At 44.8% G+C, this 23,857-nt stretch overlaps 1 protein-coding gene across 1 annotated transcript in view; it reads right to left on the bottom strand.

Moving 5' to 3' along the window:
* Positions 1-11,951, bottom strand: part of LOC142945189 (RNA binding protein fox-1 homolog 3-like) — a 190,071-nt gene extending 178,120 nt beyond the window's left edge. The window contains exon 1 of the mRNA XM_076086611.1: positions 11,892-11,951. Within this exon, the coding sequence (XP_075942726.1) occupies positions 11,892-11,913 (22 nt within the window). The 5' untranslated portion in view covers positions 11,914-11,951. The remainder of the gene's footprint in view (positions 1-11,891) is intronic.
* Positions 11,952-23,857: the final 11,906 nt, after the last annotated feature.

The following is a 23,857-nucleotide window of genomic DNA, read 5'->3' as shown; positions in this document are numbered from 1 at the left end:
GAGGTAAATAAAAGGCAACTATTATGAGATTTCATGGTAAGAACAAAAATAAGGCTCCTCTCATCGGGCTTTTAGAGTTTTACCAAAATAAACACAAATGTTGTGAAAGGAGGACATTGGTTAAAGCTGATGTTAACATGCTGTATTGACCTCAATGCAAATCTGCTTTGTTTCCTGCTGCACAAACACTCTACGGTGAATTAGGTCCTCGTGATACCAGGACAAAAATGGGGACAAAACACTAATGAGCTGCTGATTATACAGCAGTCGCCCTAAAAAAGTCTCACCAAAACTTTTTTTTTTTTCATTTTTACCTGTGACCAGCAACTCCACAGCTCACTGTTGGGCCACAAAAACCCCACAGTTTGGTGGACAGTTTGTTCCCTAGGAGGCTGAAATGTATCATGGAGGTCAAGTGTGTGTGTGTGTGTGTGTGTGTGTGTGTGTGTGTGTGTGTTTGTGGGGGTGTGGCCTGTAACAAACTTTGAAGCAGATTCACCGACCATGACCAAACTCATGAACCGTGTCTCGTAGAAATCTTGTGGGAGGCATCACTGGTCTCAGCAGAGAGTTCCTTATTGGTTTATTGGTTGTAGGTTAGCCCCGCCCCCTACACTTAAGACACACCTCCTCGTGTGTGCGTGTGTTTGTGCATGCACGCATGGAACCATACGCTACATGTTCGCAGCTATTTAAAACTCGCACGAATACGTTTGTACAAAAACTTTGACCCAGTTTCTAAAAACAGAAACAAACAAGCTAATAAGAAATGAAGGGTAATGAGGTCTTCACATGTAGAATGCAGCACTAGTCTACGCAGCCAAGTTCCTCAGTGACGGTCTTGTGTGTTTCTGGTAAATACGCTGATTTCATCAAGTTGAGGCGGTGATGTTTTATTGATGTTAAAATGCCACACGCAGCTCTGTTAATGAAGTTTACCACCAAAAAAATAAGAGAAAACTGATGATGATGATGTTCTCTAAAACAGGAGAGATAGTTTCCCAAACATGAAAGATGAACAAACTTAAAAGTTGCGTTTGAAATGCCCCGACACGAGGAGAGTCCGACGAGGAAGGACGTGCAGAGGCAATAACAGTAAAGCAAACAGGCTGCTGCCTTTGCACCACTGCTCCTTGCCTCCCTAGTGATACATGCCAGAGATAACAGCTTAATTCCAACCTCAGCACTTTTTACTGCACTGTCCGAGGCGCTCACTGCATCAATGTATCAATGTACCGCCATGCTAGTCACTCTCCACTGCGACAACTAACAATTTTTTCCATGATGGAAGCTTTCACAGAGGTGCCAGTGTTTAGCTCTCGCGCACGAGCCGCCCTCCTCTGATGGCTTCTGGTCTGTGGAGACTCTGCTGGCTGTTTGTTTTCTTTGAGAGCAGGTCACAGGGCAGACTTCTGATCGAATCCCCCACACTGTGACCAGTGGAAGGGGGCGGAAGCCCTTCTTGATTTGTGCTGCAGAGGCTCTTCCCTCTGCAAAACACCCCCCCCCCCCCCCGTCACTTTGAAAGCAGGTGCTGGGGCTACTTCAACTGTCCGAGAAAAAATAAATTAGAACATAAAAAAAAACAAAAAACACAACAAGGAGCCTGACATTCTTCATCTGAAGGGCTCCGGGGATTCCTGGAGAAAATGTTGTGTTTCACATTTAATGAGCAAGATCAGATATATTATGTACTTCAGTCTACACAATAACAAGTAATATATTTCGAAAATCTGGGGAAAAAAGAAAGCATGACTTCTTGTTCTGTGTGGTGCATAACTTCAAAACAAAAATCACAGACTGTCTTTCTTTAATTTTAATTAGTATTTCCATCTGACAACGAGCTAAGGCTTCTTTTTAACGGCCACCCTGGCGCTGTTCTTGTGGAGCCCCTCACTGTCACGAGAGAGGACTTAAAAAGAGATAATACCAACATCACTCTACCGAGAGTCGACATGTCAGCTCCCAAAACACACGTTCCACAAACATATGTGTTTTTGCTCCATTTATTTGCTAAAGTGTTTGTCTGATCAGCTGTGGCTCGACAAAAACAAAGTGCTCGAACCAAGACTGCTCTCCAAGCAATTAACGGTTAAATTTAAAGAATGTGCTGAGATGGATTACATCCGTCGCAAATCCTCTTTGTCAGTTCGCGTTTTTTTTCGTTTCTCAACCTTGCTCCCAGTGTAGCAGCAGAGTCGGCGCCACGCTGACGGGGCTTTCCCCCTCGGAGCGGTGAGTGGGCCGGACCGTTATTAACAGTGACGTAAAGGAGGCCCCGGACGAGGCTGCCACCGGGGGTGTGGGGGGGATCTGGGCACGGCAGGAGATCCACCTTGTTGGGGGGCGTCATGGTGAGAAACCGGCCACATCTCGCATGGCCTCCATCTGCAGGAGGTCGCGAAGGTCAGCGTTTGAAAAGGGCAAACATGAGCTGCATGAAGAAGAACATTTCTCCGTCCTCCGCCACAAAATACAACATGTGCTTACAGCCGCCTGGGTTTTTGTGGTGAAGCCATTCCACACGGCTTTGTTTCAAACACGGGATTTATTTTTTTGTCCACGGAACATACAGCTGGAACAGACGAGCTCTTGTTGGTGCTCCCCGTGCTCTCTGTTCTGACAGCATATCCTCTCTCTGAGCTCATGCATCTCACACATGAGTAATGATCTAGCAACTTAAAAATAACACCGCCATTCCTGCACTTCCTTATGGGGGGGAGCAGTGGCAGGCATGTCTCTCGCTATCCATAGGGAGGTGGGGATGAAATGTGTTTTTTATCATGTGTCGTGAAGGCTCCTCATGCCTTCCCCTCCTCCCCTTTCACTCATATCCACATTCACCCTCCCGTCAAAAGAAACTATTGGCAAATGTTGTAATTACGTGGCGAGTATCTGCGCCTTACATGGCTCGCGGCGCGGAGCGGTCCCCGGGCCTGATATTCCAGCTTTATCATATTTTAGTTTTATTCGAGGACGATGGCAGCAGCCGTGCCTCCAAGTCAGCCATAATTGAAATGAGGGAGGAAGATGTAGAGGCTGCGAGACCCACTCCTTGTAATCAAGCCCTTAGTCCTGTGTGCTTTGCCATTTTTCAAAGTGAAATATCCTCGCAATCTTCACGGCGAGTCCTCCTCGTGCCGCAGCCCGTGGGCCATTAGGAATAAGAAAGTGCACGTTTCTACATGCAGAGGAGCCACGCGGCGGGAGTGTTGAGGCCGTGAACCGAGCCTGGGCTGCTGCGAGTCCACTGGAAGCGTTCGATTAAACTCACGATCGCATTCAGAACAACACGAGGCTGCTTTGTAACTAATTTATTATTCTTTTTGTAGCAGGCGTGACATCAGTATTCAACATGCGATGCTATCCGATGCTACCCGCCGGCCCGTACGGGACCAGTTTGGGAGCGAATATAAGAAGTGAAGCCGGGGGGACTGATGGAGAAGTTGATGTATGATCCCTGGTGGCTGAGCTCGTCTGAAGCGTGGAGCCGGGCAGGTGATTCGGAGGCGCCGGCTCTTTAAACAGCGTAATGAGCCAGAGAGGACGCTGCCCCCCCCCCTCCACACACACACACACACACACACACACACACACACACACACAAACCCCTCCTCCTTCATATCAGTTCATGTTGAAAAACAGATTTGTCACAGATGTTTTTAGATGATTCCAGGCTAACTATTATTCTCTCATTACAAAGCAACAAAAGGAGTCACAGCATTTAAAGGTGATCAATATTCTTGTGTTACTAACATCGACACTTATTGCTTTGTGGACTTTTGCAGCCTCGAGTTCGGCAATTTCGCTGTCACCATCTTGGCTATTTTGCAACCGTTGAACGGAAGCGACCATATTTGGAATGCGGAGGAGTGACCCATGGCAGAGACCTGCCAATCACAGTAAGCCCCGCCCTAAAGCATACCCTTTTTATTGAGGTGGCCGTCTGGTTACTAATGATTGAAATTAGTCCGTGTGAAGACATGACAGGTCCCTCACAGTGATGAACCAACAGAAAATGATCACCACCTCTGCCGAGAGACAGGAAACAAGCCAGAGTGCTATGGGATCTATCTCTCAGGTGCTGGTGGACGTTATGCTGGCAGGTGGAGAGACGATGCCCTCTAACCTCCCTCCCTCCGGGTTCCTGCTGCAGCGGTGAGCACCGAGAGGACATCCAGCCTTTCTACCATGAAGAACGCATAGCACGCCAAAGTGCACGCAATGCGCATGAATTTAGGCACACACTTTGTCACAGGTGGAGGTGGGGAAGTTAGTGTTTGTGTGGACAATAAGCCACATATTTGTGACATTTGTGCGTTTGTTTTGGTTTTCCACCTCCAACAAAAAAGCAGCGCACAGCAGCTGAAACATTATGACTTTATTCTGAACTTCTCACAGATATGTTTCCTAATGTGCAGCACGTGTTGCACGTGAGCAGAAACACATACGAGCTATTAAAGGCCAGGGTGTACAGATGAAAGTCTAAATAAATGAATGTATCGTTGAGGTGAACAGCTGCACATTTAAAGTGGTTTTAAACAAAAAGAGGATTTAAAAGTGAATCAATATGTTTTGACTCAACAGAGACAACATGAGAAATGTTCATCTACGGGAGATCAAATATTTGACCCGCTCATATTCATACATTTCTATACTGTCACTATACTGTCACTATACTACATGCATTTTGTGTTTTACTTTACATAAATAAAAAGATTTCCACCAAAGCTGAAATGAAATGTACGCCTCTGGTCCTGTGTTGAAATAGATAGATATATAGTTTAACATCATTTGTCCAAAAGTAGTCATTCTTGTCAAATTTAAATATTTGCAAATACGGCCTTTTATGAATTTGTGCCCTCTAACACCCTCTGTACGTCCCTGACATCATGTCAGCGTAAACACAGATACAGCGTGTTTACGCCTTTGAAGCAGTCTGGCAGTCCAACAGTGAAATAAGATCTATCAGATATAGTCCCTTCTTCTACATTACCGTGGACAGAACTGTTAAAGGTGTTCAATGTTATTCATCTGTGATTTTGCACGTATCAACATGCACTGAACTCTCCCTGTATTCCAGCTGCACTGCAGGCTTCTGTGCGGCGTCCTCAGCCGGGCCCTGCAGCCTCTCTCACGCTGCTCTCTGCACCGCTGTACAAACACTGCACCACCACGACGCCTGAAGACACTCCAACAGGTACACAGAGGGATGTCACAGTGTGACAAACACAAAGTTAGTACACACACTAAACGTGTTTACAGGAAAAATACTAAATAAATTAAAAAAACAGCGTGACCGCCTGAAACTGGTCCTCATGCACAATTTACCGCGTGTCTGTTCGTAGACATATTTGTTGCAGCTCGAGGAAGAAACACAGACGAGGGGGAGAGAAGATGGGCCACGAGCTCCCTATGCAGCGCTTCATCGCTGCTGATAATATATAAATGCATGCACACATGGATGCTGCTCGTAAATGAATAAACACATACATCAATTTCAAAATCCAACACATTTGAATTTCAAATGCAGCTGCGCCTCTTTTTTCTTTACGATATGTCTCATTTCTCTGGTGGAGATATAAAAGCAGAGGGCTGAGAGGGAGAAATTAGAGGGGTGGAAGAGAACAAATGCAGTATGGAATTTGAGATTATGTATTTGGTTTTGTGTGTTTACCTCGTGTTTAAATCAAACGCGTGGGTGCCGCGTAGCCTCGGGCTCGCTGCTGGTGACAGTTTCAGTGCTTCTAGACTTCCCTCCCCCCCCCCCTTTGTTTTCCCGACCACAGTCCCGGACTGAGAAGCGGGGTGGAACGGGGTGTGGGCCTCTGGCGGAGGCTGAATTAAATAGTCACTCCCTCCCTCTCTCTCTCTCCCTCTCTCTGTCGTGCACTTTCTCTTTTTTTTTTCAGTGGCGTTTAAAATCAATTCATTCAGTGGACTGCTGACACAGCCCGGCCCAGAGAGCCCAGGATTTATGGCTCCCTCTAATGGGCATGCTCTGAACCAAAGCCCTGCCGTCAGCACAATCCTGCCAGCCACCCGTCCGCCCCGCTCCCTCACTCCATCTAGCTTTTAAAGACGCAGGCGCCCCCCTCTGCTCCTCCTCCTCCCTTTTGCCTCATCACCACGGAGGTGGTGGCGGGTTGGCCTCGGAAACACTCAAGCCCCCCCCCCCCCCCCCCCAAAAAGAAATGTAGAAATCTGGAGAATTCACCACAACAAAGCAGGACAAGCAGGGAGTACACATGACACGTGTGGTCGAGGTGAAATGCTTTCTTTTAGTGACGTTACAGCGACTGATGTCTGAGGAATTTCTCTGGCCTCATCCACAGGAAGCTCTTCTCTAAGTGGTGCTTCCCAGAGCAGTGACTAATATCTCCATCTATTAATACCGCCAATACTTACCATGGCAGCAGAGCAACAGAAACTATACTACTACTACTACTGCTGCTTCTCTGGTGCTGTTTTCCCTGAGATCTGGGCAAATGTATTTATTATTTCTCTTGGATTATTTACAACAGAGGAGTTTTTTTCCCGGAGGTTCTGTAGATAAACTGTCTCCGTCGACATTAAGTTCAAACTCAAATTGAACGTATTTTTTAGTGGGCAGAAACTTGGAGCTTAATGTTTTCTTATGATTATTAAAAAACCCAGGCCAACAAGTGTTGCCTCCCAGAGCAGTGTATAATAACTCTATCCATTACCTCGTCTGACTGCTGGAGCTTCCTACGGTCTTCAGAGTGTCTATACATATATATTCATATATTCATAACAGAGTCTAGTGTCACAGGATCTGAAACAATTTATGCCCACAAGAAAAAAAAAAAACATGATTGAAAACTAGCCTATGAACCCAGCCGGGGTAAAAAAAGAAATATAAAAAGGATCATGGCTCTGAGTTTGCGATGACAACGTGAAGTCACTCCGCTTTGAGCGGGTTAGCAGGTGAGTGTGTTTGGAGTGTGTTCATGACGCCGCCTGTGTACGCTGCTGTTGACCCCGTTGTACACTCAGGCTACCCGGCAATTTGCCTCCTGCCCCAGAGCCTCCGACGTACATCCATATTCCAGCTCTGCTCTGCGGCTTGTCACGGCGTCATGGGCCCTGAATTAGCCTCCCATTACAGCAAAGGCTCCAGCTCCCCCGAAACTTAACCATAACTGACCATTCGGCGTGGCTTCATTATAAAGCCATGCATGTAAAATCAAGTCATGGTCCCCGGCCGTCACATCCAATTTCAAACTACAATCCCCCAACCGCCCCCCCCCCCCCCCCCCCTCCAAGTATCTCCATCTTTCTCTCTTACTTAAGTTCAACCTCCCCCTAGTTTCATAAAATATGATCTGATTAAAATAGATTACACACCTTGTTAGTGGAGCGTTTCATATTTGATACAGTGGTGCTTTAAGACGGGCAACCTCCTTCATGATTCAAAGCGATTGTGGCCTTGTTCTCTGGCCTATTTGTTTAATAAGCTCTGCTACAACAGTGAACATGCCCCCCCCCCCCCCCCCCCCACCCCACCCTGCAGCACAGGCAAAGATCAATACCCATACCTGTAAAAAATAATAAATAAAACAACAGGGCCAAGGATTTTCTCCTTCTTAAGGAATAAGAGGCGAGATAATCAGCAGCAATCCGACCGCACGAGAGGAAATCCAGAAACAGGAAGCAGCCTTTATGTGCTGACCTGTAGGGAGAGCTGTGAGATATCCAGGCGCCGATTAGTGCGGCGCAGCTGAAGCTAACGCTTTCTCCAATGTCTCGATCACGAGAGACGGCGTTATGCAAATGGTTTTAATATAAACAGAGAGAAGAAAGGCAGAGTCTTTGAGGGTAAATGAATTCATTATAATCCTCACCTCATCTGCCGACTGATGGAGGACTTGGAGGTGTAGTCGCTGATGGGGGAAACCTTCTGTACTGAAGGGAAGCTCAGATGTGGGAATAATAATACCGGGTCATATCGCCTTTAAATGAAAATACTACTCCCCCCCGTTTACCACGAACAAAGTCCACGTAAGAGGAGAGAAATGTAATACGGCGCTTGAGGAATGTAATTATCATTTAGCGAGTCCATGAGCTGTGTTTGACAGGGCCTGAGCTGCGTGAAAAACTCATTTTCATTTTTCTTATTATATCGTGATTATATAAACATTCCTAACCAGTGGCCACAGCAGCAGCAAATTATTGCAAATTAGCCCCATATTGCCAGTTTTTAGCAGAGGCAAATGAACAAGCACTAGAACTCCAGTGTTTATTCCATAAATCAGCCGAATGCTGCACCTGTTGAGAATGTAAATAGCTGAGGCTATTTGATTAAACTCTTACATCAAAACATTTGAAGTGCTCTCTCTCTCTCTCTCTCTCGCTCTCTTTTTCTTTTTTTGGGTTGTTTATCCTCCTGTTTTCTTCTCAGCGTTAAGTTTCGCTCTCTCCTCCTACACCCACTGCGAGTGCAGTTTCAATGGATGGTGACGGGGGAGACATAACACCCACCAGCTATACGTGGGGGCACGGGAGGTCCATCATTACCAAGCCACAGTGGTGATCACGGCAATAATATAGAACTATAACCGAGCAATTAGACTAATGGAAAACGTCCCTATTTCTCCCGGTGTGCTGCAGCTAGATGCGCCGCGTGCCCCGCGGGCCCCCCCTGGAGATGAGGCTGGAGATGTGAAGTGGAGAGGAGGTAATGGCGGAGGCCCATTGATCCTCACTGCCACCTGCTATATGGCTCCACGGAGGATGGGCGGGGAGGCAGAGGACTCCGTCTGGGGAGAGATCACGCCGGCTCCTGGGCTCTCAGGCATATGGATAAGAGTCTCTCTCTAGTCTTCCGCTACTTAACCAGCACACATTAGCACAATATGGCCGAATAGGGGGAGAGTAAGGCGTGCATACATACAGGCTTTATTACAGCGAGGGCGCATTCCACGGCGAGTAGGGCGTGAAGACGGGTTTTTTCCTCAAACTCCTGAGCGCTTGGCTTCTCGAGTGAGGCCCCGGGTGAGAAGAGGACCGCGCAAAATAGCCGTGCCGGAGGTGCGAGTCTCACTTTCAAAATGTGTGTGAGTGGAGATGAAATCCTCTCCAGAAGGCGGTCACACCAAACCAGAACGCCCCGTCCAAGAAAAACAGCATCAGTTGTTGAAATGCCTCTAAAACAGATAACAATTACGCTCAACTGACAGCGATCTCTGTGGAGCAAGAGCGTTGGATTGGTGGACGGACGGGTCGTCCAATGGTGTGACTTCAAAGAGGAACTTAAAATACCCTTTTACAGTTTGGAAACAATGATGACGTACATACATGAGTGTGCGTACAGTTCGGCAATGGAGGTACGGAGGACTGCAATATCCTGTCAGCTATGAAGGACGTTAACCACCGGAGATGGAGAATGCAACCTAAACAAGTTGACTTTCCAGACCCGTGTGCTGTTAGTGAGTGTGTAGAACACATGAGCTCATGTCCAGATGTAAACATGTATTTGGTGGAGAAACATGTAACGTTACACCGGAGACACATTCGGAACTACAAGTCACTAGAAGATCAACTCTCTGAGTTCATGAACAGAACGTCAAACAGCATGAAGAGACTCACAGGTTTGACTTCATTCACTTTCAAAATGGAGCTACAAACAGTCCAGTGGTGGTCATCATGTTTAACAGCTGGCAGCCAGCCGGTGTTTCGGTTAAACCAGTGACCGTGTTAACTGGTGTTCAGCCAAATGCGTCCGTGGTTGCTCGTAGTGACGGCAGCTGTAGAAAAACACCAACAGAACATGTCCTCGTAGAAGCCTTCAATCAATTTTAAACACACACTCATCTGTGTTCACCATCGACACCAACCATTAAGTTACTACGAGCCATTCGGCTGAAAGTCACCAGTTAACATGGTCACTAGTTAAACTGAAACACCCGTCTGAAGCGGTCGTGATCCTGACTGAATTCTGTAGTTCGCTGTTGGAACATCGATCCTGAAAACCGAACAGGAAACAACCAGACATGTTGACGCTGTAACTCTTTTGATTCAACGTTTAAAGCTTGCTAACGCGTCTGGGGGGGAAATGACACTGACGTCGCCAACATGTGCACGCTTATTTTTGATGACATTGTGTGTAAATGAGTCTGTATCAGACTGAACAGCATCTTTTCACGTTTCAACCCTGTTGCACCCAACATAGCTGCCCGGTTGCACCCGAAACTGTAGGAAATTTGGGTTTAGAAGTGTTTTAAGAAATCATAATAGAAGTGTTTAATGATTCATAATTAAGAAATCATAATTAGAAGTGTTTTGGAATACATAATTAGAAGATTCATAATTGTAGAAGTGATTTGTAGTTAGAAGTGTATCTTAGTAGCACCTTTATATCTGTTTGTGAAGTTTTTGCCAAAAGTTGCAAATCCTTATCTTTATATAGAATGTTTATCATAGAAGTGTTAAGCCATAAAAGACAGTCATTGAATGTATTAAACTGTGAAGAATAGCCAAGGGAAAGTCAGACTTCTAGACAGACATTTGCAGGTTGTGCCCGCGCGAGGGTTTTCGGAAGCCTGACGCCAGGAGGAGGCAACCGAAATTAGCCAATAGGAATTAAGATGGACAAAAGGGAGGGGATTTCAAACTGTAAGAGGAAGTGCTGGAAAGGAATTCACTCTCTTTCTCCTCGGCTCTGAGCCTGGAAACATCTGTGAGTCGCGAGTGAATAGCTTTACCGCGCGGATCATATATTATATATTCTGTTAGTAGTGTACTTCATTCTGTAATTGTATAAGCTTCAGTAGGATTAAATACATTTTAATTGTAAACCAGTTTAGGGTAGATTTATTAAGAAGCAACTCTACTGTAAAACAGTGGAGCGTGCTCTCCGGCCTTCTCTCGGTGGGGAAGATTTCAGCCTCCACAAAACCACCACCGCCAGTGACGTCACGGTGTACGGACACATCCTGAAGTACACCTCTACACCACTGCCGAGTGGTGAGGAGTTTAATCGCTGGAGGTCAGCAAAAACCTTTCAGTACGGGAGACAACGTGCAGCGAACACGGGTTTCCTTTTTCATCTTACCTTCATAAAGTAGTTTCTTCAACCCAAACTATGACATGTCCCCAACCCTAATTATGTCATGTTTGTGTTTAAACCTAACCAAACATCAACTATAGCAGTTGAAAATCAGCTGATATGAATCATTTTGTAATCTTATCCCGTCGAAAGAGGCGTCAGATCAGAACAGATATACAAGTCCTTCTGGAAGGCGACTGAAAACAACGTATTCGATTGACTTGATGTCCAAAACATGCGGACATGAAGAGCACAGAAAACACTAAAAGCAAGTTCACCACCTGAATCCCAACAATCTGTATTCCTTTATCCTGCAGTGGCCGTAGAAAAATGTCCTGAATATTCTAGATTTATCTAAATGTAGGCATCGACGGATCTCTTCTACACTCAAATATCAACGTGAACTCAGTCGACACCTCACTGCACAAACACACAACTGGTTTCCTTTTATGGGATTTCAAACTTAATCACGTTGGCTGCTCTGGAAAAATTAAACTTCTCTGCAAGAAAATAGGTTTTTGAGTCAGACTAAGGAAAAAATAATCCACCCAGTTGCAGATTATGCTTCATATTATATCTACACCTGGTTTTCAAGAAGCACTGGGTCCCAAAAAATGTAACTTTTCTGATGGATTCTCTACTCGATATTTCCTGGAATCTCATAGAAAATTGAACAAATTCTGATTCCCAGCCTGCGTTCAGGTAGTATGAACCTCAACAACCCAGATGAACTCAGCCCGGAGAAAACAAACGTACAGCACAGGACGGACGGTGCACAGCACACGGACACGAGGGGTTTAAAGGGGTCTGTGGAGAGGCTGACCTGACCAGCTGGGGGTCTCCATGTACAGGTAAAGCCGGTCGGGCTGAAGCTGGGTCACTCGACTCGACTGCTGCTGCCACAGGTGCTGAAGAACCCTGCGGACAGACGGAAGAACGGAGCTCCTGTTAAAATACACACTGCAGTAAAGAGGTCGAGTTTGTGTTTGTGTGTGTGTGTGTGTGTGTGTGTGTGTGTGTGTGTGTGTGTGTGAGAGAGAGTTATACTGATACAATAACAACCGGTAGATCATTTGAACCACTGCAGAATACACTAAACACATTCATTCAGAAACAAGATACAGAGTTTATTAGTCAAGAATTATTCAAATCCTTTGACTCGAGTAAAAGAACACACTGCGAAAGAACACCAGCACAAATAAAAGTTATGCATTCACAATCTTATTTGAGTAATAGTAAAAGTATTTAATAGTAAAAGTATTTAATAGTAAAAGTATTATCAGCTGGAGGATTTTGCAGTAAAATGTTTCCTGTCAGTGTTTTTCTATTATATCTGATTAATATTCCGGCTGCATTAATGTGTATGTTGCATGTTTTTAACTCCTTTATATCCTGTTGGTTAGTTTAATCTCCATCAATGCATCATATTCTATAAGATGTTTGTAGCGTCTCTGTCCTGTGAGAACCTCGTATCTCTAAAGAGAACAAACAGCTGTTCTCAGCTTTGTGACGATGCATTTAACATCTGATCCAAGACGCTTCTTAAACAGTTTATTTAGCTGAAGGAGGATTTCATCAACACGTAGAGGAAACACTTCATCCTTCAGTTCATCACAAACATTCATCATCAACACATCTGGAGAGACGTGGTTTTCACTGCACAGGAAGGGGATGAGAAACTGTCATTTGAACAGTCATTAGAAATGACAATATTTCCCTCTGAGACGTAGAGGAGTAGTTCTAAAGTAGCAGAGCATGTAAAGTACTCGAGTTCTTGCACATTCCACCACTGGACTGTATTCTTCTATTAGATAGACTTCAGAGAGAGATGTTGTATTTCTGCCTGAAGCATTTCACAAACGATTATAAAACGCTGCTTACACATTACATCAAATAACATTATTGTATACAGCAATGCAGCTCTGTGAAGTGGCAATTACACACAATGCACTTTAACTTTTGGTAAACAAGTGCATCCAGCTGAAAACACTGAGTTGTTAGGTAGGTAGCTGAAACCAGGATGTGCTTAGCCTAGCTTAGCATAAAGACTGGAAGTCAGAGCGGAGACATTAGCTTCATCCGTACACACAGCGCACATGTAAAAACAACACGCAACACTCGGCCTCCAGCTGGTATGGGCCGCCAGGTACAGGTTTTTGTTTTGGCCTCAATGGAACCAAACCTGGCAACCTCACCACAATTACAGGACCGTGCTCACTAAGAAACATTTAGCGAAATGTTCCTTTAAGTCGTGGATCCAAACAGCGACTTGTGAAACGTAAAGATTGTACTGCTTCCTGTAATTCCGTTCATCAGGTTTGATTTCATCGTCAAACAAACTCGGACAGCTGTTGCATTTGGGTAACGACATTATCCGGCAGCGGCTTCATTATTTCGGTCAGAGTGACTAATTGAGTGCACGGTGGTGTCTGAATGTGCATTTGCATCGACGTCTGCAAAATATTTAACGTCGTGAGCGAACACTACAGCCCCACGCGTGCCTCCATATGCACAGACAGCAGCGCATCTCGCCGCGTGACTGCTCTCATACAGCGGGTGCCTTTTTCTTTTTCTGCTGACTCGTGCATCTTCCCAGGCCTCGGCTTGGCTGGTGCCCAGAAGCCCAGCCGGTGAACCGCAGAGAAGGCGCATTGATTTCATCCCAGCAGAAATCCCTTTCTCCCGGTGCCCGCCTCCCCGCCCCGCCCCGCACCTGATTAAGCATTCGCGGGGAGCCATGCCAACACAATTTGTCATTTATCAAAAGTAATTAAAAGCAATTTCTTTTCTCTTGTTGATTGGGAATTGACTAATTGTTGAGTCTGTGAAAACGGGGGAATAAATAAAACAGGGGAGGATGAATTTTACATAAACTCGGAGGAAAACATAAACGCTGTAAAATGAGGGCCAGACATCTGGCTCTGTGATTTCTCTCTACATGATTACGACTGCAAAAAACGAAACAGTTGTTTAGCGCATTCTGATATACAACCCATAGGCGGTAAATAATATATTAGAAGCAGCGTATTGACTCGCCGGCTTAAAAGGCTGTTTTCACTTCATGTTGTGTGAACACAGGAGTGGGAGGGAAATACAAACACTGGTTGGTTACTTGTTAACAGGAAATGAAAAAAATAAATAAAAGCGCCGCTCCCACTTGTGCCAAAGGAGATATTTGAGCCGGTAAATACCGACGTTTTCAGTGTGAGAGGAAACACAACGAGAGAGAAGGTGGAGAGAGAGGAGAGGCAGAGGAGCTGGAGCCGCCCTGCTGCAGAGGTTACAGTACGTCTGCCCAATGAAACCAAGCAACGCCGTTTCAACATTATCGGTAACAACCTCTGAATGCACCATTACCTTCTATAAGGGCAGAATGAAATGTCAGAATTGATTCGAGAGGGGAGGGTTTGAGATACAAGTGGGCAGCCGAGGTGGCCATTTTGTTTCAGTGGCCCTTTATTTTGGTGTCTCTGGATCATTAGCAGACAGCGGAGAGGAGCTGGAGGAACATGAAGGAGGCGTGGGCGGCCATCACGCGTGTCTCCGGTGACGGCGTGTGAAATGAAAACAGGAAAAAAGAAACCGCGCGCGCACACACACACACACACACACACACACACACACACACACACACACACACACACACACACACACACACACACACACACACACACACACACAGCATGAAATCAAAGAAGAAAAAGGAGGCACACGGAAACGCCAGAGGAGTCGTTTAAATTTCCCACCACTTTGTAAATAAGTTTAGCTGCACAAATACCTGGCTTTGCTCTGAGCGGATGAAAAAAGAGAAAAGATATATATATATATAAATATGTTTCTCGCCAACAATTTATTCTCTGCCAACAAATGGAGCCGTTGCTTCAATGAGACGATTTGAATATCCCTTTGAAGGCTGCAGATGGACAAGCAATACCATCATTGCCTGGGAACACAGAAATAATTGGGCAACAGTGGGAGAAGCCTACATTCCCGTCTCTGCTGAGACAGAAGCCTGCTTGGAATATCTAATTGAAGCGCTCACTCTCCTGCCTTTTGTTTACATTCCCATTCATCATATAAAAAAAAACTCATTTACTTATGTTCCCTAACATGTATGGTTATTAATGTTCTAATTACGCTTCTCCCCTCTAATCTTTCGCCTCGCAATTTGGGTGATATATGTCTGAACAACACTCCGAGTCCCCCGGAAGAGAAAAGCAGAATTATGAATCTATGCGCAATAACGCACCTTCTCCTGGGAGCCATCTGACGAAGAGAGGGAGGTTGTCACGCTTTGTCTATACATGGGGATTTATTCCAGCTCAGTGAGCACGTGTTATTATATACTGTCTTTGTTCGACACGCATTTCCAAGCAGAAAAGTTGACTAATCAGCTCTCACATAGCAACAGAACAGATGTAGGTCGGGGGAAGCTGACAAGAGCAAGCGAGAAAAAAAATATGGCCGAAAGACGAGGCAAACTACCTCTGGCCAGCTCTTCTTATTCTTCTTGTGAGAGGCTATAGGTATGACAGCTTTAGAGGTGTGAAATAATGTCGGTGAGAGCCTTGAGGAGCCCCTGCAGAGAGGCTGAGAGGGTCCTGTACTGCCTCAAGCAATGAGTGTTCTTCAAGGCTTTTCCTCAGAGCACTTTTACAAGAGCACAAATTAGGTGTAAGGAATGCCTGTGTCGGCGGGCGCACCCAGCCGGCACACAGAGGAAGGAGGGGATCTTTTTGTGTTTTTACATTTATAAAAAAGGGGCAGAAAACTTGGATGACAGTGAAGAAGCGGAGGGCGTCGTAAAGTGCGGAAAATAAGCTCTCACTTTCAAACGTTTACGGCGGCTCAAATATCTGATGATACCTTTCATAGCTTTTAATCTTTAATGTGAAAAATTAATCATCCCATTCATTATTTTAATAGCTGTCATTTTTCTCTCCCCAAAGTGATGATTTATAACCATTAAGCCCATGCGTAGGCTCGTGTGAGAGGGATTTATCGTAATGTTTGCACCAGGTAGCCTCCAACCATATTTCATTACCCTGACAAGCCATTAAAATGCCCTGATGATTAAACAACAGCTCTGAGGTCAGTTGTATGCCTGTTTCTTTACCCATGCCGGCGCGAGCGGTGCAGCCTTGCAGGCGGGGGACCCGTAGCCTAACAAAGCCCTTTTCCCCCCCGCGGGTTCCCTGAAGACCGGAGAAGGCAGTTTAGATCTCTATCTGTTGTGCTGCGTGCGAGGGCGACAGGGGCGGATGAGAATAATGTACATGCACAGAAGCTACAGTGAAATAAAGTTAAGAATGGGGCTATTATGTCTTTGTTTCCCTCAGAGGTTTGACGGCGGTGATAACTGTGCAGTTAAAGGAAAAACTCTACCCTCATATACTCTTATATCCATCCATCTGTGGACTAATGTCTCAGGAGTTATTTTGCGATCATGTATTGCCATTTATCCCTCTGGTGTACCCGCTTGTCTCTGCTACTCCTCTTTCAGTTATTGATCTCCTAACAGGGCAGCGGCATGTTGAGCGGGGCGGGGGGGACCCACCTCTACTATTCTAATTAATATTCAAAGAATGGGCAGAAACCTGTTGCTGAAACACCTACACATCTCATTAAACAGACAGCATTTTCATTACAGTCGGATCTTCGTCGGGTTAAAGCGGTTTTTAAATGGTTATCAAAGCCAAATATTAAAAAAGCTGACGGCACTGTGATGTCGTGTAAATGCATATGCAGGTGATACTCCTTTTCAATAAAAAGATTTATAGAAAATGTGAGATCGATGAGGTTCATCTACATTGAGGCCTGTCTATAATTGCAGGGACGCTCATTACTCCCAACTCAATGTTGCATACTAAGACTTCAAGTATGCAGTGCACTCACAACACGCCGGTGTGAGGACTCAAAATGCTTGACCAACGCACGGTCTGGAAAAACTAAATATTATCCTTGGCTAAGCCCCGCCCCCTGCTGCTACTCCGTCAAGCTGTCAAAAGTACATCAGAATGCAGCCCACACTGTCACTAACTGCACTCCCAGAAGAAATATCTAATTTTTGGAAAAACTAAGAAGCGATTTCAGAGAGAAGCAGACAGAAGGGTCTCCAAAATGTGTTTGAAGGATGTGTCAACGATGTCAAACTGATTAAAAAGATAAAGATAGAAGCTCAAGCTACAGATCTCAGTGTAAAAGTGAACCACCACATCACCTGGTGATCCAGACAGAAGACAATGAAATTAAGGTAGGTCTTTGTTCACTGTTACCATCATTGAAATACATTCAGTATACCTTCAGTAGCTAGCGTAGCATAGAAGTGCTAACTCTAGTTTATCATGTGCTAACGTCCTTTGCTAATGTTAGCTCCACAGGTTCTTACGTAGAAACGTACCGTTTTAAAACCGTGACTAGCTCCAAATCCACTTAACCAGAACATCACCATTGATGACTATGGAGCAGAGCCGGACAGCTGTTGGACGCTGGTCGGAGATGGACGATGCTACGCTATGGTTGGCCAGTCTGCGTTCCAGGACGGAACTTAACGAGGGGTCAATTGCCTCGTCTTTGTGAAGTTTAATCGCCATTCCAAAGTTTGATTGTCGTCTGTCTGTACTATTGCATCATTGGCAGGATAAAGTTACAATCTAAAGGATCTCTGTTTCGTCCTCTTTAGCGGCACACATGAAGGTGTGTATTTCATCCCGGGAATGTCGCCACAGACACCCAGTTGATAACATTATAAATCAGCGGGCCATAAGCTCCATTGTGTTGCCTCATTCGGCAAAAGACAGAGACTTAACAGACATTTATTTGAATGAAAGTCTTATTACTTTAATGAAAAAAATGGGGAAGTTCATTGATTTTTTTTTGTGTTCTAAGTACGGAAGAGAACGCTAATTATATACGTATACCGTAGGCTTCCAGTGTGTAGAATTGGATTTGGACATAACCACCATGTTTCACTGCTGTAATGCATTCTGGTCAATTGAATTGTTGCCTCTTCCACCCTGGTAATCTTCCTGTATTGCTTTTCAACGTCCGTGTATCATGGCAGCTGTAGAAAGAAGGCCTTTCTGTTTGATTCTGGGGGACGAGCACCAAAGCCTGACATTTCACTTTCATGTTTGGGACAGTTGGAGTGGAAAACGTTCATTTCATCAAACCCATTGTTTTGTGCAGAAAGGTGACATTACTGCCTTTGGCCAGTTACCTAAGGGAATGAGGATGATACAGGAAAAACAACAAACAGTGATGGCCAGAATGTCAAAACACTGTTGTTGTTTTTAAATGTTGGGGAATAGTTTGAATGCTGTGGGTTGGAAGAGACAGATGTTGCTTGAGAGGTAGCAGGAGAAACAGCAGCCTGCGACACAAAATGGATTCCCATCCGATCCCAGCGTAGGGAGCTGATTGAACAGCAGGCCGGGGAGCTGGGGGAGGATTTAACTCCCCTGCATGTATGTTCATGTCTAATGTCCTGAGTCCAATGGGCTGGATTGATCACCGATGCCACACCTGACAGTGACTGACAGCGCCTGTAATTGCTGTGTTTGCTTTGGGAGAAGAGGAAACTACAATGTGAATGGTGAAAAAAGGCGGGTCTTTCTCGGTCACCTGCAGGTCCGGCTCTGGATATTACATCATAGTACACGATGGCCGTAGCCATCGAGCGACCGAGCGTTGATTAATGGATGTGTTTAGAGACATTTGTGGTATAAAAATGATATTCACCGTTCAATCCAACATTGTTGTCATCACTCAATAATGTATCGGTACATTATCTCACACTTCTAAACTTTAGACTTCATCACAATCATACAGTACTGCATCCTACGCATCAAGGAGCGGAGGGCTGTTGTAAATCTAGGACTCGTACCGCCAACCTTGTGGTTTAGAGACGACCCACCTAACCTACTGAGCCACTGAAACAGACTGCATAGTGCATCAAATGCATTATGATGTATAATTACAGCTGAACATGTGTACGGATATCTTAATGTCGCAGCTAATTCAAGCTATTTCACTTTTTGTTGGACAGTTTGATCCAGACTAATGCATCTCATCATATAAACAGCTGTCAGATGAATGTGGAGCATATAATTCCCTCTGAAATGTAGAAACAAGATTAAATATGGAAACACTCAACTATTACGATATAAATACTGGTGGAAATGAACTGCAGAAACGGTCAAAATAACACAAAGGCCAGTGGAGTGAAAAACTACCAGTCGTTTCTTATTTCATATTTTTGCAACTTTGTATTTAATCCAATAGCAAACGTTTAAAGCGTACACAAACTCCTGGTTAGTGTCACAATAAACACACGGCTAACGGAAACTATAAACCGACGTCACGCGTGAAGATCATAAAATAGCCGTTAATTTGACCGTATTTTTGGTGTTCTTGCCCTGCTGTTAGTTAGTAGTTGACTTCTTTTTTTTTGATAACCGATAACTGTAAGTTGACATTATAAGGACCCAGTAGTAAGGGCAGAATGCTGCCCCCTATTGGTTTGGAGCATGTGGCCAGAAATGACACGTTGCAGCTTTAAGATGAGAACAAAAATAAAAGCACAGCGTTGCTTCCCATCACCGCCCGTGCCGGTGGGTTAAAGCATATTAAACAGCAGAAAGATATATTGGCGGAGAGATGGGATTCTAAAAACTCTGTGTTGTTAACATTTACAGCTCCGGTTTCCTGAGGGAGGGAAGTGATCATCAGTAATATCACTCTCACATTTGAAAGCCTCCACTGGAATTTGGGACATATACTGTCGGCCATGATTCCTACAATTTTATGTCTCCTCGCCGCCGCTGCTCGCGTCGACTGCGGCTGAATGTTAGAACATGCTGTTCGGCTGCTTCTGCTTGCTACAGCGATTCCAACAGTTGTTGCTGCGACAGAACAAAAGCTGCAGAGGAAAATTTGCATTCTAATGTGCGGAACGTCTCGTGTTTGTTGAGTCCCCGATGGGAAGCACACAGAAAGAAAAGAAAAAAAACAGTGCTAATTTGTAATAGATATCAAAACTCGCAGCATTAAAAAGTTAATTGCCACAGCAAAGACAGCAGTGATGAATGGCAGATAATGCCGTTTCTGCAGTTGTTTCCGCCAGCCAGAAAAATGATATTTAGTATCCAGCTGTACTTTTGGATGCAAGAGGAGGAGGAGGAGGTAAAAGGTACTTGTAATTGAGAATATTTTTTTTCTGCAACTTAGCAAGTTTTTCATCTTTCAGCAAAAGGCACATTAAATCCCAGCTGGTCAGATGCGAAACTCCCGATGCTCGGCTGTAGACATGAAACAAACTACTGCCGAAATGAAAGCACTTCTCAGAGCTGTGGAAATCCGACTCCTACAAGAGTCTATTAAAAATACATGTTCAGATGAATCTTGGTGGTGATGACAAGTTTTTACCATATTCTTCTTCTAACTTTTAATGTACTCAGCCGCGACTTCAAAGGGGAAATTAAATATTAAGGCTATTATCTAAGCTGTTCCCAATATTATCCAAGCTTAGGTTATTTATATAGTAGAGTAATAATTATGTTATATAAGCCAGTTCTCATTTTTGAGCCAACATAATGATCAAGAGGTGGCTGGTTTGTAGTTTTGCAACCTAAAACGAGTAACCTAATTTATATATTTGCTGCAGTAAACCCAACAAGATTATGTAGATTTATTGTAGCAGTCCTAGGTGGATATTGTAAATGTAAATATATTTATAATTTATGACTGCAGGGAAATAGATCATTTTTTATACAGTGAATATGAAGAGGAGTACAACTTTTTGGCAGAGGCCAGTGCCGACTCAACATAATCGTGTGCATCTGTATAAAAAAGCACAACAATAAACAAACAGTGACTTATTATCCGCTCCGATTGCGAAGAATCTGGTGCTGCCTAACCCGGATCACTACTGTTTACCCAGCGGCGAGACGGTAAATACTCGGCGTGACATTTGCGGGAGGTTAGTGTGCTCAGAGAGCAAAGTGGAAGTGGAGGCTCAGATGAATTTGTCTGACAAATGCTCCTGGAGTATGTGTTGTCGACTGTGCTTCGGCGAGGCCCTGGACTGGGATTTGAGTCTGACGGAAGCCAAGCAAAGCATGCCAGATCACTAATTGCACAATTTAAAACCAAAGTCCCTGGCAGCTTGTCATTTGAAATGGAGAGAAGAGCCATTGCTTAATCAGTGAGCTCAACATAGATCTGCGAGGCTCTCCGCCGAGGAGCCCCAGACGTTAGAGCCCGGTGTCAACAGCCAAAGAAAAGACAAAGTGATTGGCTGGCTGCTGCTGCTGCTGCTGTAAATGAAGCATTTTATGATCTGACGAACGCACGCGATTGGACGATGGAATCGCTGTGCATCCAGTGTTGGTGCGCTGACAATGATTTCATTCCCATTTAATTGTTCACGACGAGGCAACTGTTGCTCACAGTTGGTGGTGATGAAGCTCACAGCAGCTACTTTATGTCCCTTTAAGGCATCAGACAACTGGCTGCCCTTCATGCAATTTCAAATGTAACGCTATCTTTTAGATTAATTTGGCACCGGACACTTTAGCAGAGAGGGCTTTTTTTTCATACTCATATCACGAACAATTGTATAGGTTCAGTGTCAAACCACTCACTTTATCATTGATGGCCAACATCAAACATTCATGCACAATTTTCTTTAAAATAATTTCATAAAATGGAGTTACTGACACTGTAATCTCAGTTTTCTGAGTATTTTCTCGCTCATTATTGCTCCTAAACATTGTAAACGGCTCTTAAAACAACATTAAGTTGGGGTCGGCAACGGTGGCCAAACCATTTTGAGAGTATTCAACCTAAACAGTGTTGCCACCTCATTGCTAATGAAAAGTAGCTAGCAGCACCAGCTCCAAAAGGTGCTAAATCTAGCGAGAAAGTCGCCAAGTCGTCAACATCGACGGCTCGTCCCTTCAAGACTTCCTCCAAAGCCCCTCCCCCCCAGAATGATCAGAATGAACATAAACAACAAACATGGCTATTGTTAGCACTCACAGCTGTAAGCTAGCAGCTTAGCAGCAATGTGCACATGTGTCGACAGGCTTATTGTAGTCCTGCTACAGACACAAATACTGGATTTTTTGGTCAGAGCATTTGATTCATTGAAACTGTCGGGATGGAAACAGAAAAAAAGATTTCTGAAATACATTACCAACCCTCGCTTTAAGTTTTGTGTACAGGAAAAAAAACAATGCGGTGAATGTTTCACCTGTAAGATCATGTGACCTATAAAAAAAAAATATGAGAGGATTCAGACTCCTCTCGACTGGATATCTTTATATTCCAGAAATTCCAACACCAGTGAGAAACTAGTTTAAATTAAACGTGCAAAAACAAAATCTCTTAATCCTCTTCAGGAGCCACAATAAGAGAGGCATCATTCCGTCTTCATGATATATAATGAAATATATGTTTTACTGCTGGTTGGATGTAACTCTACGGGGCATTAAGTTCTCTATTTCCTGTTAAAGCTCCGGGTTCAGTCAATCCTCCACTGGCTATTGGGATGAGCTATAAACATTATTACTATGGAGGCCGGGTTGTATTTCGGTGAGAACATTAGCAAAGAGGCAACTTGCTCATCGCCCCAGCGACGTGAAGCTGAAGTCTTTCGTTTTTTTTGTTGCTTTTTTGGCTCGGGCCTAACGAGAGAACACACACACACACACACACACACACACACACACACACACACACACACACACACACACACACACACACACAAACACACACTCCATCAGGGAGACAGACAGAGAATAGGGTGGGGCCGGAGACACACACACACACACACACACACACACACAAAGCTGCACAAAGTAAGAAAAAAAAACACTGCCCTCGAGTCAATTCCATACTCAAGCAACATCCGTCTCTGATCTGGGAGCGTTCTTGCAGCGCCGGCGTGCACAACAAGAGTGATGCGGCACTGAGGGCCATGAATTAAAAAGTCAATATGTAAAACCATAGAGGGATGCCATTTTGAAAAAGCGTTCCATCAATGGAAATCATATTAACATGATAAAGGGCAGATTGGGAGGCGAGGGCATTGATTCCGCTGCCGCTCCGTGGCCCGCCATGTCCACCTCCAACATGTTAATGAATCGTGCCGCAAAAACAGGGGTGTGTGTGTGTGTTGGGGAGGGGGGGGGGGGGGGGTCACATGAGGGGAGAGAAGTTGGCTTTAAAGCAACAGGGGGGAGGTAAGAGAGGGGGGGACAGGTTGGTGGCGACCCTCTGGGTGTCACATCAGTCGCTGTCTCTCCATCACTTCTGGTTTGTCTTTTTTTCTGAAGATGAAGTTGCGAGGAGGATCGGGTAGGTGGCTGACTTGCCGAGATATTTCTTCTTTTTTGAGGGGGGGGGGGGGGGGTCCAATTAGAATGAAGCCTGGGAGAGAAAAGATGAAGTAATATGATGTCACCCAGAGACCCCGAGAGGGTGAGAGCAGAGAGGATTCACCCCCTGTTGACCATGACTACAGACACATAGCCTGGAGGAGGGAGCATCCAAGGCTTCACACACACACACACACACACACACACACAAGGAGAGAGAGAGAGTGACATGAAAGAAACAAGGCAGCGCTGCGAGGCCAAACAGATGAATTACTTATCAAAGACACGCACAGCAGACCGGCTATGAGGCTGCAACACACAGACAGCTGGGGCATTATCAATTCACCTTCAATTAGCCGTCCTTGGCACCGCCTGCCAACGGGACCTGGAGTATCAGTACATTCACAAA

This window comes from Anarhichas minor, unplaced genomic scaffold (genome assembly GCF_050575085.1).
Source record: "Anarhichas minor isolate MPS153535 unplaced genomic scaffold, ASM5057508v1 ptg000007l, whole genome shotgun sequence".
Taxonomy (NCBI): domain Eukaryota; kingdom Metazoa; phylum Chordata; class Actinopteri; order Perciformes; family Anarhichadidae; genus Anarhichas; species Anarhichas minor.
This window is presented reverse-complemented; position numbering and strand designations above follow the sequence as displayed.